The sequence below is a fragment of the Helobdella robusta genome (genome assembly GCF_000326865.2).
Source record: "Helobdella robusta unplaced genomic scaffold HELROscaffold_59, whole genome shotgun sequence".
Lineage (NCBI taxonomy): Eukaryota > Metazoa > Annelida > Clitellata > Rhynchobdellida > Glossiphoniidae > Helobdella > Helobdella robusta.
Window position 1 is genome coordinate 202,796 of NW_008705322.1, and position 16,855 is coordinate 219,650.

Below are 16,855 nucleotides of genomic sequence, written 5' to 3' on the forward strand. Positions count from 1 at the left end.
TTTCTTCTGTAACAAATTTGATTCAATTTTGCTAATAAAAAATTCAATTTCTAGTTTTTTTTTGTCAGAAAGTAAATCAAATAAAACAACAATCAAACAATTTAATGGAATTTATTAAATAAAGTTGTCAGTTTTTTTTATTTTTTTCATTTAACTGCAAAATTACAAAAAAAAATTATTTTTCAATAATTGTGAAGCGCACGACGATACGCCTCTGTGTTTACTTTAAGTTGAACTTCACATTTAAATTATTAATTTAAATTTTAAATTGCCATTCAGAGTTCCCCGGAGTCATATTCACTAATTCTTTTTTAAAATTTTCAAATAAACGCTTATTTCAGAAATGTCTTTCTTACAGGTTTGATATTTTAACTTTTTTCAAATATTAAATCAAATTTTTTTCACTTTTGAAAATTTCTTTTTTATAATTTATTTTATAGTTTTATAATTTTATATTTATATATATTATTAATTATTTATGAATTATTTTTAATTATTCTGAGTCTGACTGGCTGACTGAGGTGGTCTCTGCTTTTGCTACCTCTAATGAATAGAACCTCTAATCGTCTAAAATCCTTACTTAACTTTAAAAATTTAAGCAATCCATTTTTAAAGATTAAATTAAAATTTAAATTAAAAAACAGAACATATTTACCACTTGCCTTTTTTAACTAATCTTATATTATAGAATTTATTATTAAATTCATTTGTGTAAAAAAGGAATTTTCAAGTAAATTTAGATTTGTTTCTTTAATTAATTGTGCTTTGTTTGTCCCCAGTGGCGCAGGTTTACATTTTTTGAGAAGGAGCAAGTACGTGGATTGTCATCTGCTTCGGATGGTGGGGGTCCAGGTGATTTATTTAGCGGACAACAAGATCCTTTTGAAAATTTCAAGGTTTTTTGTAAAATTTAAAATAAAATTATTCATACGGAGGACTTTTTTTTAACTAATCAGCTTTATTTCCTAGATATGACATCACATTATCATTATTTTATATTATGAAAAGTGAGAAAGAAAATTTATTCCAAAAATATAAACTATTTTGTCTAGAAATGTTTTTTTTATTATTTTTATATAAAATAATATAAATTGTGGGTTTTGTTACCAAAGACCAAATATATCTTTCCTAATTAAATTTTCAGGATGTGTCGTGGACATGCAGTACTTGTGGTAAAGGTTTAATAGTTCTAGGGGACGAGGAAGGTGAGTATCGTTATCATAACTACCATCATCATCATAATCTCTAAAAAAACCATCATCACCATCATCATTGCCATCATTATCAGGATTCATCTACACGTTTGACCACCAATTCAATGTGAACAGTTTTCGAGCGTACACGAGCGTCGTTCACCTGGTTCATCAATTGAAACAGTACAACATACTCGTTACTGTTGGGGTTGGTTGTGATGTCATCGTGACGTCATCATCATCTTCGTCATCATCATCGTCGTCATCATCTTCATCATCGTCGTAGTCATCACCATCTTTATTATTACTATTATTATTTATTATTTGATAATGATGATGATGATAGTGATGATGGTGATGATGATGATTACAAAAGATTTTTTCTAACAGGAAGATGAGGAGAAGAATGCTTACTTCTTAAAAGTCTGGAATCTAGATAAGGTATTTGTAATATCTAAATAGATCATCACCGTCGTCATCATCATCATCATCATCATTGACATTTCCATCATCATCATCAGGTGGACAGGGCAGGAACACCAGCCTGCCCAAGAGTTGTCAGAGTCACCTCATCTGTCGACAAGAATGCAAAGGTGATTGGTGTGCTTCCACATCTCAACTTAACTATTCCTCTCTATGGCTATTGTGTTTCAACTTTTTTCATCGTCGTGACGTCATCGTGACGTCATCTAAATTACCACATTATGATTATGATCGTTGTTTATCGCCACCACCACCACCACCACCACAGCCGACCAGCCTAGCGGTACACGAAAATATGAACCACATGGCGGTTGGGTTTAGCAATGCCTGCGTCATGCTCTTCACTGGTGACATCATGAAGGATAAGTTAGTGATGATGATGATGATGATGGTGGTGGTGATGTTGATGATGATGATGATGGTGGCGGTAGTGATGATGATGATGATGATGATGGTGATGATGATGGTGGTGGTGGCGGTAGTGATATTGATGATGATGATGATGTCTTTGTTATTGATGATGACGATGACGATGAAGGATCATAACGATGAAGACATCACAACGACGTTAACAACGTACATACAATCAATCTCTGAAAAAATTAATTTCTTATCAACCACAAAACGTAGACACAGCAAAAGTCGCTACCTGTTCGAAGGTCAAGGTCATCAGGAAAATAAGGTCACCGCCCTAGTTTTCAAAACGACCAATCAGCAAGTGAGTTTGTTCGTCGCTACGGAAACGGAAGTTGTTCGGGTTCATTTGTTGCCCAGGGACAGAGATCAGAAGGTTTGTTGTTGATGGTTGTTGTTGGTGGTTGTTGTTGATGGTTGTTGTTGATGGTTGTTGGCGATGGTTGTTGTTGATGGTTGTTGGCGATGGTTGTTGTTGATGGTTGTTGGCGATGGTTGTTGTTAGTGGTTGTTGGTGGTGGTTGTTGGTGGTGGTTGTTGGTGATGGTGGGGCGTGTTTTCATCGAAAGTCAGTAAAGTTCAGTCCTGGCGGGAGTTATTTATCATTTTTAGTTTTTCTTCACAAATGTTCAGACGATAATAATATTAGTGGTTGTAGTAGTAGTAGTAGTAGTAGTAGTAGTAGTAGTAGTAGTTGTTGTTGTTGTTGTTGTTGTTATTGTTGTAGTAGTAGTATTAGTTGTAGCTGTAATTTTTATCATATTAAGCGTTTTAAGATGGTGATGGTGGGGCGTGTTTTCATCGAAAGTCAGTAAAGTTCAGTCCTGGCGGGAGTTATTTATCATTTTTAGTTTTTCTTCACAAATGTTCAGACGATAATAATATTAGTGGTTGTAGTAGTAGTAGTAGTAGTAGTAGTAGTAGTAGTAGTAGTAGTTGTTGTTGTTGTTGTTATTGTTGTAGTAGTAGTATTAGTTGTAGCTGTAATTTTTATCATATTAAGCGTTTTAAGATTGATACCTTTATCATTGTGTATTCACCAACTCTTATCCTCAACAAATAACTTTCAACAATTTTTTCTTTGAAGTTGAGCCTGGATAGCAAGGGCTGTAATGGGCGCTGTTGCCTCCTGCTGACTGATAAGAAACAACTGCAACAATTCATCGTCGCCAGGCAAGATGTCAGTTGCGATGACGATTCCGTTGAGTGTGCTGCTGCTGATGATGGCTGATGATAATGATGATGATGATGATGATGATGATGATGAAGATTGAGCGTGACGATTGAGATGATGATGATGATGGCAAGAATCTCACATGAGCATAGTTATCATCAAGCAGATAAAAACACGCACAAACAGACAGACACAAACAGACAGACACAAACAGACAGACACAAACAGACAGACACACGTGCATACTTACAAATAGACATACAAACAAACATACACACACAAACACGCATGAACACATATACACGCACGTGACATACAGGCGGTTTATTTTTACGAGATAGATGGCCGAGGGCCGTGTTTGGCATTCGAAGGTGAGAAGTTGCAGGTACATTCCTACAAGGGCTATCTAATTATAGTAACTAGGGAATCCCAACAACCTATTAACAGGTTGGAGCTGCTGCAGCTACTACTGCTGCTGATGATGATGATGATGTTGATGATGGAGATGATGATGATGATGAAAATAACCAACTCAGGGCGGAGCAATCAGATGATAACGATAGCTCATCCGAACAACAACAACCACAACAACAACATCAGCAACAACCTCAACAACAACAACATGAAATCAACGTGCTAACAATATACGATCTGCAAAACAAATTCATTGCCTATTCAGCTCCGTTCAATAAAATATTCAATGTCTTTGTTGAGTGGGGTTCACTTTTTGTTCTTTGCTCTGATTTTAAGGTATTGATAATGACGTACATACATACATACGTACATACATACATACATACATACGTACGTACATACATACATACATAAATACATACATACATACATACATACATACATACATACATACATACATACATACATACATACATACATACATACATACATACATACATACATACATACATACATACATACATACATACATACTGTTTTTTGCAACCAACCACATTTCGTGCTTGTTGCAGCGGTTCCTGCGTGTCTGTGTGCTTGAAAATATCCAACTGAATGCCGACATGTGCAATTAACGACAAATCAAAGTGTTAATCCATTTGTTACTTGATGTTTGACGGTTCAGTGTCACTCATCATGTTTTGGTTTTAACATACATACATACATACATACATACATACATACATACATACATACATACATACATAAATACATACATACATACGTTCCATGGGCTCGTACATACATATACACACACAGAGGCATACGTGCATACATACATGCATACACACATGCATACACACAGTTGTACAACTTGCAAGAGAGAGACACTCAGTACAAGTTAGATTTGTTATTCAAGAAGAACTTATATGATCTGGCAGTTAGGTAGGTTGGTTAATTAGTGGATGGATGGAAGAATGAATGAATGAATGAAGGAATAATTGAATGAATGAACAAATTGGATAGAAGAACAAATGAATAAATGAATAGAAAAATGAAATAATTCATTGGCCATGTTTTTTATCATCCACATCATAAATTTTTTTCGACTGCTATCATCTCCAACATCAATATCGTCATCTTCCTTATCATCATCATCACCATCATCATCACTATCATCATCATTACTATCATCATCATCATCCTCATCACTGTCATCATCCTCATCATCACTATCATTATCATCATCAGCTTGGCTCAACAACACGATCAAAGTGGCTTAGCGGATATATACAAACAATATGGTGATCACCTCTACAAGTATGTCTGCCTCTCGTTTGTAACCATCATCATCGTCGTCATCATCGTCGTCATCATCATCGTCGTCATCATCATCGTCGTCATCATCATCATCATCGTCGTCATCATCATCATCGTCACTATCATCTCTCCCATCATCATCGTCATCGTCAAAATGAAGCAAAGGTGACCACGATGGAGCCATGCTGCAGTACATCAAGACCATCGGTCAGCTCGAAGCCTCATACGTCATTAGGAAGGTTAATAACAACAGCTATAATAATAACAATAATAATAACAGTAATAACAGTAATAACAATAATAACAATAATAACAATAATAATAACAATGATCTGACTTAGTTTATAGACGCCTCTCGCATCCACAACCTGACCTATTATCTGCAAGAACTGCACGAGAAGGGCCTGACGAATGACGATCACATAACGCTCCTGTTGAATTGTTACACGAAGTTGAAGGACGTGGAGAAGCTCGATCAGTTCATCATGGTTTATTGTTGCCTCTGTTGTGCAAACACATCACACGCACGCGCACACACACACACACCACACATAAACACACACACAGACGCACAATTTAAACTACGACGCTGAAACAACGATTCGTGTTTGTCGATCAGCTGGCTACCACAAGCAAGCTTTGCACGTCGCCGAGAAGTACAACAAGTTAGTGCTGCTGCTGCAGTTGCTGCTGCAGTTGCTGCTGTGGCGGCGGGGTGAAACCTCATAGGGTGCTTGTTGTATATAATGAATTAATGAGTTAATGAAAGGCGAGTATGTTGAATGCTGATGACGTCGTCACTGCAAGAGTTGCTGACAAACAGCACTCGAATGTTTCTTTTGCCGCCAGAGTACGTGGATGAAATGAGGATGGTCGCCTTTTGGATAAGATGTTTTGGTGAATTTGAAGCATTGTGCTGAAAATTATTGTTTGGATGGTATTTAGTGTGAGTTTTGTCGGTTGAGCGGCATCGACGAGGTCCAGCCCGCAACTCGGCATCTTCAAAGCATCGCCGCTACGAAAGCCAAGGCGGAAAATGTATTGCCGACGCGGTACGGCGATGCAGTGCTTGGGCATCCTGGCCTGGTGGCTATCTAATTACGACAATTCATGCAAACAGAACTGATTGGCTGCTGAAGATCCAGTTGGAACAGATCAAAGACTACAAGAAGGCTCTTGATTGCATAAGCAAGCTGGACAGGGAAGAGGTCATCAAACTTGTTTCAATTATTCTTGAATAAATTAATTAATGCGCGCAACAATTAACATAATAAATGTTGAATAGGCGGAGTTGTACATGAAGAAGTACGGGAAGGAATTGTTGGAGGCAGAACCTGACCTCACCACCAAGTTCATCATCAAGCTCTGTACTGATGATGATGGAGGTTGTACTGATGACGATGTTGATAACGATGATGATGACGATGTTGATGACGACGACGATGATGACGTCAGGTTCCTCGTCACCGAAGCGGAAACTAACAAAGGCGGACGACTTCATGCACATCTTCGTCAACAAGCGCGCCCAACTGACCACATTCCTCGAATGCCTCACCGACGTTCGCCAACTCTTTCTTTCATAATTTGAATGATTGGTTGATTGAATTAATGAAAGAATTAAATAGTGAATGAATGAATAAATGGTCGGGTGAATGAATGAAGGTATGGTCGTTGATTGTTGATTAATTGGTTAATTATTTGTTTGAATAATTGACTGTTTGGTCAGTTGGTTAATGGAACAACTAATTATAATAATTTGGAAACCACATGAACTAACACTAATAGAACCTCGGACCTATCATTAATATTAATCATTCCAGGCCGAATCAGACTCCACCCCCAACATAACGAATACGTTGTTGGAGATGTACCTCTATGAATATGCAAAAGAAAGTGATGCACAGGTTATGATGACGATTCTGTGACGATGATGATGATGATGATGTTGGCTTTGTTGTTGATGATGATTATTATTATTTATATTTTTTTATTCGTGAAGGCGAAGAAAAACATTGGCGAAAAGATCTTAATGATGTTGAAGGATAAGAAGGTTTGCTGCTTGAGGACAGATAAATGGATAAATTAATTAACTAATTAATTAATTAATTAGTTAATTGATGAGAAAATAAATGGATGAATGAATGATTGAATGGATGGATAGAGGAATGAACAAAGAAATTGCATAAAAAAATCATCCATTCGTTTATTCATTCAACAGGCAGTTATTTTTTCTTTCAGTCTTTTTTATATTCATTCATTCGTTCATTCATTCGTTCGTTCATTCATTCACTTATTCATTCATCCAACCAACCAATCAGATGAAGTACGATACGTCGCATGCTCTTGTCTTGTGCCAGTTGCACGACTTCAGCGATGGCATGATCTGCCTCTACGAACAGAATAAAAGGTAGATTGGCTGGTCGGTTGGTTGGTTGGTTGATTGATTGATTGATTGGTCGGTCGATTGATTGATTGATTGATTGATTGATTGATTGATTGATTGATTGATTGATTGATTGATTGATTGATTGATTGATTGATTGATTGATTGATTGATTGATTGATTGGTCGGTCGGTCGGTTGGTTGATTGATTGATTGGTTGATTAATTGGTTGATTGGCTGATTGGTTGGTTGGTTGGTTAGCTGGTTGGTTGAAAAGAGAATAAATTGATTATTAGATGAATAAACGAATGAATGAACGAACGAATGAACGAACGAACAACTTTTCAGATTCATGGAGTTACTTCTACACTTAACAAGCAACGATGAACACGACAAAATCATTGATACATGTCTCAGATACGGGTCAGCAGTATCTTGTATCATCGTCATCATCATTATTATCGTTATTATCATTATTATTATTATTTTTATTATTGTTTTATTGTTGTTATTATTATTATTGTTGTTATATTATTATTATTATTATTATCATCAGATCCATGGAGAGGGACCTTTGGATACATTCACTGATCTACTTCGCCAAGAGGAACGACCCTGGCCACAATCACTACATCAAAATTATACTGGATAGTAAGTGGATGATGGTAATCATCAGCACCACCATCATTATCATCATCAGCACCACCATCATTATCATCATCAGCACCACCATCATTATCATCATCAGCACCACCATCATTATCATCATCAGCACCACCATCATTATCATCATCAGCACCACCATCATTATCATCATCAGCACCACCATCATTATTGTTACCACCACCATCATCATTATCATTACCACTACCATCATCATCATCACCATCGCGACAACAACAGACATAGAAAAGTGCAATATTATGCCCATGTTGAAAGCGTTGAGGATTCTATCCGAAGCATCAAATCTCGATCTGTCTATCGTCGAGGTGAATGAATGAATGAGTGATTGAATGAATGAGTGATTGAATGAATGAGTGATTGAATGAATGAATGAGTGAGTGAACGAATGAATGAGTGAAACAAGAAGAAATGAATGGAGAAATCGATAAACGTGTGGGTGGCTGGATAGATGAATGCATACATGCATGAAAGAACAAATGGATGAATGAATGAATTGATGTATGAACCAGCGAATAAACGAATGAATGAATAAAAAGTGAACGAATGAGTGAATGAATGAATTAACCATTGATAGGATTGATGGATGCATAAGTGGAGGAATGATTAAATGGTGGAGTTGATTATTATTTGTTGGTTTTCTGTCGGTTGTTTGGCAAATATAATAACCAATGTTAATGTAACAGTAAGTAAATAATTGTCGGATTGACGCGTTCAGGATTACATCAAGCGAGCTGTTAAGAGAGATAACGAAACGAAATCTGATAACGAGAAAGTGATTGAAAAGTACGTCAGTGACACAAAGATGATGAGGAACCAGATACAGATATCTAAGACGCAGTATGTGTGTGTGTATGTGTGTGTATGTGCATGTGTGTTTGTTGGTTTTTATGTTTGTTTGTATGGGGATTCTATCCGAAGCATCAAATCTCGATCTGTCTATCGTCGAGGTGAATGAATGAATGAGTGATTGAATGAATGAGTGAGTGATGAGTTAATGAAACGCGAGTATGTTGAATGCTGAATACACTTACTTAACATACATGTATATGTATGCTAAGTAAGTGTAATTTTCACGCTCATACTAAGCCGTGTTGTCACCAGCATTTTTAGCTCATGTTGATGTAACTTTTAAGTAATTGCTAAGAAATCAATAATAATAACATAAATACTAATAATTTATGTTAATTTATGAAATAAATAATTATAATGATTTGTTATTAAAATGATTTATAATAATTTATGAAAAAAAATTATTATTTTGAAAGGGCGAAAGTGATGCAGAACCAGAGATGCAGCATATGCATGCACTCGCTGGATCTGCCATCTCTTCATTTCTTCTGCGATCACTCCTGCCATCTGCAGTCTGTCATTCTTCTTTCTATTATTATTGTTATTATTTATTATTATTGTTGTTGTTGTTGTTATTGTTAGCGATTGTATTTTTTCTTTGTGCAGTTGTTTTGAAAGCTACTCAGAGAACACAAACGAGTGTCCGCTATGCTATCCAACCAACAAGTAGGCGATGATGATGGAGACGACGATGATGACGGTGATGGTGATGATCAAATTAATAATAATAATAATAATAATAATAATAAAGACAATAACAGCAATAATTGTTGACTGACTGTTGTTATTTCTGCACCAACCCGGCCCAACTCATCCCATTCACTTCATAGAACTAGCACAAACATTTTTTCTTTCCAATAAATTTAGAACCTAAATTATGAAATTATGATTTACAAATCTATGGACTATTTACAGGAAGTTGATGGAGAACCTGTACAGTCAGAGACATGACGTCGGCCTGCACGAGACACTCCAGCGACGACTCAACTCACCCACAACTACTGATAGGTCGTCAGACTTTTCTAGTTTTTATAAATATTATGTCTGCCTAATTCTTTGTTTGTCTGTCTGTTTCTTTTTGTCTGTGAGTTTTTTTTCTGTCTGTATGTCTGAGTTATTTATTATCGTGGTCCTATCGCGGCAACTTGTGACTGATCAACGGTTGTCGTGCCTTGCTTCGTTGCTTGCTCGTTTCTTTGTTTGCTTGTCTTTCTGTCTATCTGTCAATAAATCTACCGACTGATCGACCAACTGATCAACCAACCAATTAATCAACCAACCAACCAACCAATCAACTAATCAATCAACCAATCAATCAACCAAATAATCAATCAACCATCCAATCAACCAATCGATCAATCATCTTTATATTTCGTTTAGGTTTGCCGTGGTTGCCGAGTATTTTAGCATGGGATTGTTTGAAGATAAAGATAAGGTGAATGAATGAACGAATGAATGAACGAACGAACGAATGAATTGATAACACTTATGATAGCACGTCGGTATTAACATAACAGATGGAAAAACCGGAAGAAGCATCAAGAAAATAATGATGGGGATGACGAGGATGACATAAAGATGGCGATGACAACCAGCGCAGATGAGGACGATTTTGAACAAATCATTTTCCCATTTGTTTCTTTTATATTTGCACACCCTTCATATTTCTAAACATCATGCGTTTATCTACGTATGTTGGTGTGTATGTTTGTATATGCGTATGTATGTTTGTATGTACGTATGTATATATGTACGTATGTATGTATGTACGTATGTATGTACCTGTACGTATGTATGTATGTATGTACTTGTACGTATGTATGTATGTATGTACTTGTACGTATGTATGTATGTACGTACATATGTATGTTAAAACCAAATCAGCGATGAGTGACACTAAACAGTCAAACATCTGAATAAAATCGGTTAACAATTGATACATATGTATGTAGGGATAACAACACTTGTTTTAACTTTTTACCAGAAGACATTTTATACCTTCGTGATCGAGGAACGTTAAGGACTGATTTTTAGATGGCATTTCACAGGAAAGGGCGACAATTTCGCGATGTTTCTATAAATAATTACCAATTAATTATTCGTGACGGCGTCATAAATCATCTATCTTGAAATAATTTAAAGTATTATAGCAATGTCATAAAGCAGTTTTATTGTTAAAACACCAAAAAATATATTATCACACAAAATACGATCGGCACATCTTTATTGTAATATGCCACGCTCTACGCTATTGTCTTTATTGTATTTTATTCACGTACATACATACATACATTCATATATACAAACATACATTAAACATACATACATATGTAATGTACAAACACATACATACAAACATACAAATATAAAAACAAAAGTTGTACACACGCACATTTACGAATATCAGTTTACGCAACGACTATGGAAAAAGCTTTTATAAAAACTCAGTAAGAGACGAAGATTTAAAAAAGAAGCCATCAAAGTATCGTTACTGTAACTACAACTGGTTACTTCATATTATAAATAAAATATATTTAATATTATTAATGCTATTAAAACAAAAAGCGAGATTGATTATTGTGATTGATACAATGAATGTGTTGAATGACATTGCAAATACAAGCGGTGTACGTTGTGCGTGCCATGTAGGTAATTCAGACGTTTGCATTGTGCGTATTTCTAAGTATTTGTGCGTATTTCTAAGTTTCTGTAGGTATATTTACATTGTATGCATCTATATAAGTAATTATTTGCACGTATAAATGTGTGCGGATGAGGAATCAGAGAGCATTCTGCTGTTATTTCTATTACAAACTTCTAAGCACCTGTTCCTCGAGTGTTTGCAGTTTCAAGTGCTTGCTTGCGTGCGTGCGTGTGTGTGTGTGTGTTTGTGTGTACGTTTCTACGTAGAAGCTATAAAGGTTATTTCCAATCAAATATCATCAACATCCCTCCCACAGCACGAGGTCCTTCATACTCGTTAATCTGTTTCGTTTTCATTCAGTTTCTATTTTCCGTTCATTCGTTTCATTTCTTAAATCTATCAAACATTTAACCATTCATTCAATTTCACTCAAATCTAGTTCCTTCGCACTCTAATCAAGGGCAAAGTTCAGTACTCCTGCACCCTGACTCGAGTACTCTTGCACCTCACTCGAGTACAGTCGTCTTGACGATCATGGACGTAACTCTGTATGGATCGCAGTTGGATGCGGGCCTCCTATCTTCCAAGTAACCGAAACCGTCCGATGCAACTTGTCTCGGTATTCGAATGCTGGCACCTCTGTTCGCCACCCCGGCCGAAAAGTCATCGATGCTCGCCGTTTCGTGGAGACCTGTCACGTGATTGGTTGGTTGCTTGTGATTGGCTGGTTGTGGTTATTAGTGATTAGAAATGTTGATTGTTCATTCTAATGATTACAACGGTTGCTTAAATTTTGAAAGAAATCGTTTATCGATTATCTTTAGAGTGAACGAACGAACTAACTCTTCATCATCAACGAGCGAGCGAGCGAGCGAACGAACGAACAAATTAGATGAACGAAGAACGAACGAACGAACAAATGACTGAACTAACCAGTGAGCCTTCTCTTGTTATCCTCTCCATTCTTGGGATCGTACGCCTTGATGTGCTCCTCATGCCTTCTCGATAACTTCTCGATGGCTTTGTTGATTGCCCTGTTTGCGTTCACAAATTAAGTTATCAGCGTTTGTGAGGAAATGTTTCGAAAATTAAAAAAGTTAATAAAAAAAATTAAGATATTTTGAATAATTTGGTAGAAACGAATGAAGGATAGAAAGACAGAAACAGACTTGAGTCCGCCCTCCTCTCTCATCTCGATTGTGCTGTAGTTGCAGTGTGCCCCAGCCCCGTTCCAATTTCCTGGCATCGGTTTGGGGTTAAAGGTTACAACCACACCGAAATCCTCTGCCACTCTGTAATTGGTCAGTGGATTGAAATTGCTATCGTGTTTGGTGGATGCGAATGGTTGAATATGATTGGTGGCAAACAAAATTGTTGATTTTAATTGGTGTGTTAGGCCAGAAGCGAGGAAGAAAGCAGAGGCAGACCTGTGCAGTATGAACCTCGCCATCCACAAATGGTCTCCAGCCTCAATGCCCTCACAGGGTCCAATCTGATTGGATGACATTTTTAGAAATCATTATGTAATCTTTTCAGAGTCAATTATGTAACGTTGATTTTGAAATTTAATTCAAAACATTTTACGGCTTTAACTTTATTTCTCAGTTTAAAGTTAAAAACACAATTTTAAAAATAGAAACAAATACTGACTTGGAATTCCCACTGAGAGGGCATGACCTCTGCATTTGTGCCGGCGATTTTGATGCCGGCGAAGAGGCAGGCCCTGTAGTGGCATTCGAGGATGTCCCTGCCGTACTGCTTATCGCTACCGACTGCGCAATAATATGGGCCTGGGGTGGTGGTGATGGAAACGATGAGGGGGGCGCCGATGAAGGTGGTAATGAAGACGACGATGATGACGACGGCGACGATGACTAGAAGCATGACGGTTCGCTACATTCATGACGGTTACTAATACAGATCTAAAAATAACCTTGTGGGCCGGGATATCCCAGCTTGGGCCAGCCCAAAGGATGTCCATCGACGTCGAGGAGTGTGTATTCCTGCTCGATACCGAACCAGGGGTGTTGGTCAGTGGCCTTCGTCATCACTTCTTTACATTCCACACGATAGTTGCTGTCTGTTTGGTGACGATGAGATGACGTTTACAATGAAGATGTAGACGTTGTTACTGATGATGATGTGTTTTTTAATAAACAGTGCAGTGATAACAAAATCCATCTTTACTAGAACACAATCAACCAACAACCAGTCAGCCAGCAAGCCAACTAACCAACCAACCACCCACAAACCAGCAGGCAGATTGTTGTACTTATAGGTGTCGCAGAGCACTAATTTATTATTCCCCCTTCTAAACGGATCGTTGAAGAGTGCCACAGGTTTCAGGAACATGTCAGAGTTGGAGCCCTCCGCTTGGTAAGTACTCGAACCATCGTAGTTCCATATTGGCAGTTCTGAGGGCAATTTAGATTTTTTATTTGTTAGTTTCATTTTCACACGCCTCATACAGAACTTTAAACTGTCATTATCAATATAGATTAACCAGTCAATAGCATAATATCGAATTAGTTAATTTACCTTCAGCTTTTTGTGGCACAAAGTTGACAGTTCTTGTTTTGCATCTGAGGTATTCACCTGTCCCATCGATCCACACGTACATGGCCTAACAAATTTTGTTTTCAAGTGTGACAATTCATAAAATACGCAGAATATCTGATGAAATGAACATAATAATTGAAATATAGACCTGTATCTGATCATCAGCTTGTGGCAGGCTCATGTAATGTTGGGTCATTTGCTTGTTTAAGGTTGCTCCTGGCATTTTTGTAGGTTTTGTCTTCGGTTTCTACAAAAAAAAGGGTTCTATTCTTATAAGGTGGTCATGATTTCGTAAAATAATGACATACTAGTTTAGATATAACGATTTTCCATTTATTTAATAAGTAATCCAGTTAAAAACCATTGAAAACAATCATTTTTCGTTACAAAATGTTCCAAACAAAATATTATTAATTACTATGAAAGAACATCTCTTATTTAGGTGAAGTTCGCTTTTAACTTATATACAAGCTAAAAAATTCATAGACAAAGATAAAATTAGCATGAAAGTTTCGTTCGATTTCCTAATTTACGAATAAATTAGTGAAAGAAATGATGCGAATAATTAAAAATGTATTTTATTTTAATTAGGTTTTCGCACTTTTCAGCGAGCGTCACTCGATTCACAAAATTTAAATTTCAAATTTCCGAAACCAACCAACCATTTACTACTGAACGGTAAGTAACTCAGTACCACGTCACACATTTATTTTATCACCCAAAGTTCATTTTACAATTGATAGTTCGAAGTTCAACAGCTAGATGAACGAGAAATAAACAAATAATTCACCGTTTTAAGAAAGGTTTGACGCAGATTTTCACGATAAAAAACCTAAATCTACTAACTAAATTAATTAAATAATTATTATTATATCCACTCATTACCCATTGAGAAGCTAAAAGAATGAAATATTGGGTATTAAATATTAAAAGCACACACAAAAATAAAACACAAAACAATAAAAATGGCAAAATGAGGAGAAGCTTTTGAATTTAAAAACCTTTTGTTCTTTCTTTCAAATCTTCCTTCTTCTTTAATCTTTCCACTCAAAATAAATTACAAAATAAGGTAATAAATAAAAAGTTAGTGTTATAAAGTTAGCATTAATTTAAGTTGAAAAAAGTACAAAAATTATATAAAAGATTACATCAGAACGGTCGTATTAGTTGAGGATTTACGAATTGGCATGATTGATTCGAAACATTTATACACAATGCTGGTGTTAACGCAAAACACAGCGACAAAATTTGACCTGCATATCTCGATTCCGATTGGCTGTCGAGATGTTTACAAGGTGTTGCTTAAAACGTGAACTAATTTTGTGAAGCACGTGCTCGGATGGTGAAATTTTGTTGGGGAGCTTCTGATTGGTTGATTGAATGGTTGGTTGGTTGGTTGGTTGGTTGGTTGGTTGGTTGACTGTTTGGTTGGTCAATTGGTTGGCTTATTGGCTGACAGAATGATTTGTTATCGCTGGTTGGTTGATTGTTGGTTGATTGGTGGCTGATTGGTTGGTTGATTGTTTATTGGCTGGTTGGTTAGTTGTTGATTTTTTTATAGATAATGTTATTGTGTGTTTGCTCTATAGCATTCGAATTTTTTACTTGATAATGATAAAAATCTTTATTATTATTATTGTTGTTGTTGTGTTGTTGTTGTTGTTGTAGCACGATATTGAATAATGAGAAGGAACGTGATTGTTACATAACGCACTCGATCAGTCAGTCAGCTGATGGAAGCCTACTTAGGTAGATGAGAATAATGTAGATGTTGTTCATGGCGCTGGTGCATATGATAATCATTATCTACGTTCCATTGTTGTGCTGCTTGTTCAATCGTTCGTTCGTTTGTTTGCTTGTTGATTTGTGGCGACGATGATGAAGTTGTTGTTGATGACGACGTAATAGTCAATTGATTGTGGCGATATATTTGATGAAAAATAATGATTAAATGGATGATTTAATGAGTGAATAAATGAACACAGGAAAAAAGGAGTGAGTGAGTGAGTGAGTGAGTGAGTGAGTGAGTGAGTGAGCGAGCGAGCGAGCGAGTGAGAGAATAAATTCAAGTACAAATGAATGAGTGAATAAGTAAATGAATGAACGAATCATCAAATGAATGCTTATTCTCTTTAAAAATGTTACTTTCAAACGAAATGAAACCAAACCGCCGTGTGTGTGTTTGAAAAGACGACCGTGATGATGGCGACGACGATGAAGGTGATGATAATAATGATAATGATGACGTGTCTGATGGTTTATATTGTTTGCTTGTCTTCAAGTATGTACGTTTATCTGTCTGTCTGTCTGTCGGTCTGTTTGAGCTATTTGGAAGATTGAATGAATGAATGAATGAACGAGTGAGAAAATGAATAAACGAACAAAAGATGGATTGAATGAATAAATGACAAAAGAAAGAATAGACGAATGTTAGTCTCGCATTGTTTGATTGTGTGGCTTGTCAAAGCGTAAAATTTGAACAATTTCTTCTTTAAAAAAATCATGAAGTGATTTATATTGTTAAATTTATTTCATCTTATTCAATCTGTTATCTTTAGTAATTTTTATTTAACTATAATATATTTGCTTTTTTTTGTCCATTCACCAGTTCGCTCTATCAATCTGTTATTCTAACTATCTTTTTTCTTTCTTTCTATCTTTCTTTCATACCTTTCTTTAAACCATTCGTTCGTTCGTTCACTCATTCGTTCGTTCGTTCGTTCACTCATTCGTTCGTTCAA

At 36.3% G+C, this 16,855-nt stretch overlaps 2 protein-coding genes across 2 annotated transcripts; one reads left to right on the forward strand and one right to left on the reverse strand.

Annotated features, from left to right (window-relative positions):
• The first annotated feature begins 279 nt into the window (after positions 1-279).
• HELRODRAFT_102934 (hypothetical protein) lies at positions 280-11,073 on the forward strand. Its single transcript, XM_009028864.1, has 33 exons — positions 280-358; positions 780-896; positions 1,145-1,205; positions 1,289-1,401; positions 1,584-1,634; positions 1,715-1,786; positions 1,945-2,042; positions 2,307-2,466; positions 3,178-3,270; positions 3,584-3,711; positions 3,801-4,014; positions 4,541-4,620; positions 4,927-4,995; positions 5,156-5,234; positions 5,337-5,483; positions 5,563-5,660; positions 6,116-6,203; positions 6,281-6,380; positions 6,451-6,554; positions 6,816-6,899; positions 6,995-7,045; positions 7,314-7,402; positions 7,727-7,801; positions 7,935-8,029; positions 8,282-8,367; positions 8,778-8,899; positions 9,328-9,423; positions 9,518-9,577; positions 9,827-9,919; positions 10,292-10,346; positions 10,429-10,649; positions 10,742-10,767; positions 10,852-11,073. The coding sequence occupies exons 1-31, from the start codon at positions 344-346 to the stop codon at positions 10,459-10,461; spliced, it is 2,826 nt and encodes a 941-aa protein (XP_009027112.1). The 5' UTR covers positions 280-343; the 3' UTR covers positions 10,462-10,649; positions 10,742-10,767; positions 10,852-11,073.
• HELRODRAFT_186030 (hypothetical protein) lies at positions 11,039-15,300 on the reverse strand. The gene is made up of 10 exons (XM_009028865.1): positions 15,116-15,300; positions 14,263-14,361; positions 14,094-14,178; positions 13,808-13,969; positions 13,489-13,635; positions 13,206-13,345; positions 12,983-13,047; positions 12,725-12,847; positions 12,489-12,589; positions 11,039-12,246 (listed from the first exon to the last, which is right to left on the reverse strand). The coding sequence occupies exons 2-10, from the start codon at positions 14,335-14,337 to the stop codon at positions 12,062-12,064; spliced, it is 1,083 nt and encodes a 360-aa protein (XP_009027113.1). The 5' UTR covers positions 14,338-14,361; positions 15,116-15,300; the 3' UTR covers positions 11,039-12,061.
• Positions 15,301-16,855: the final 1,555 nt, after the last annotated feature.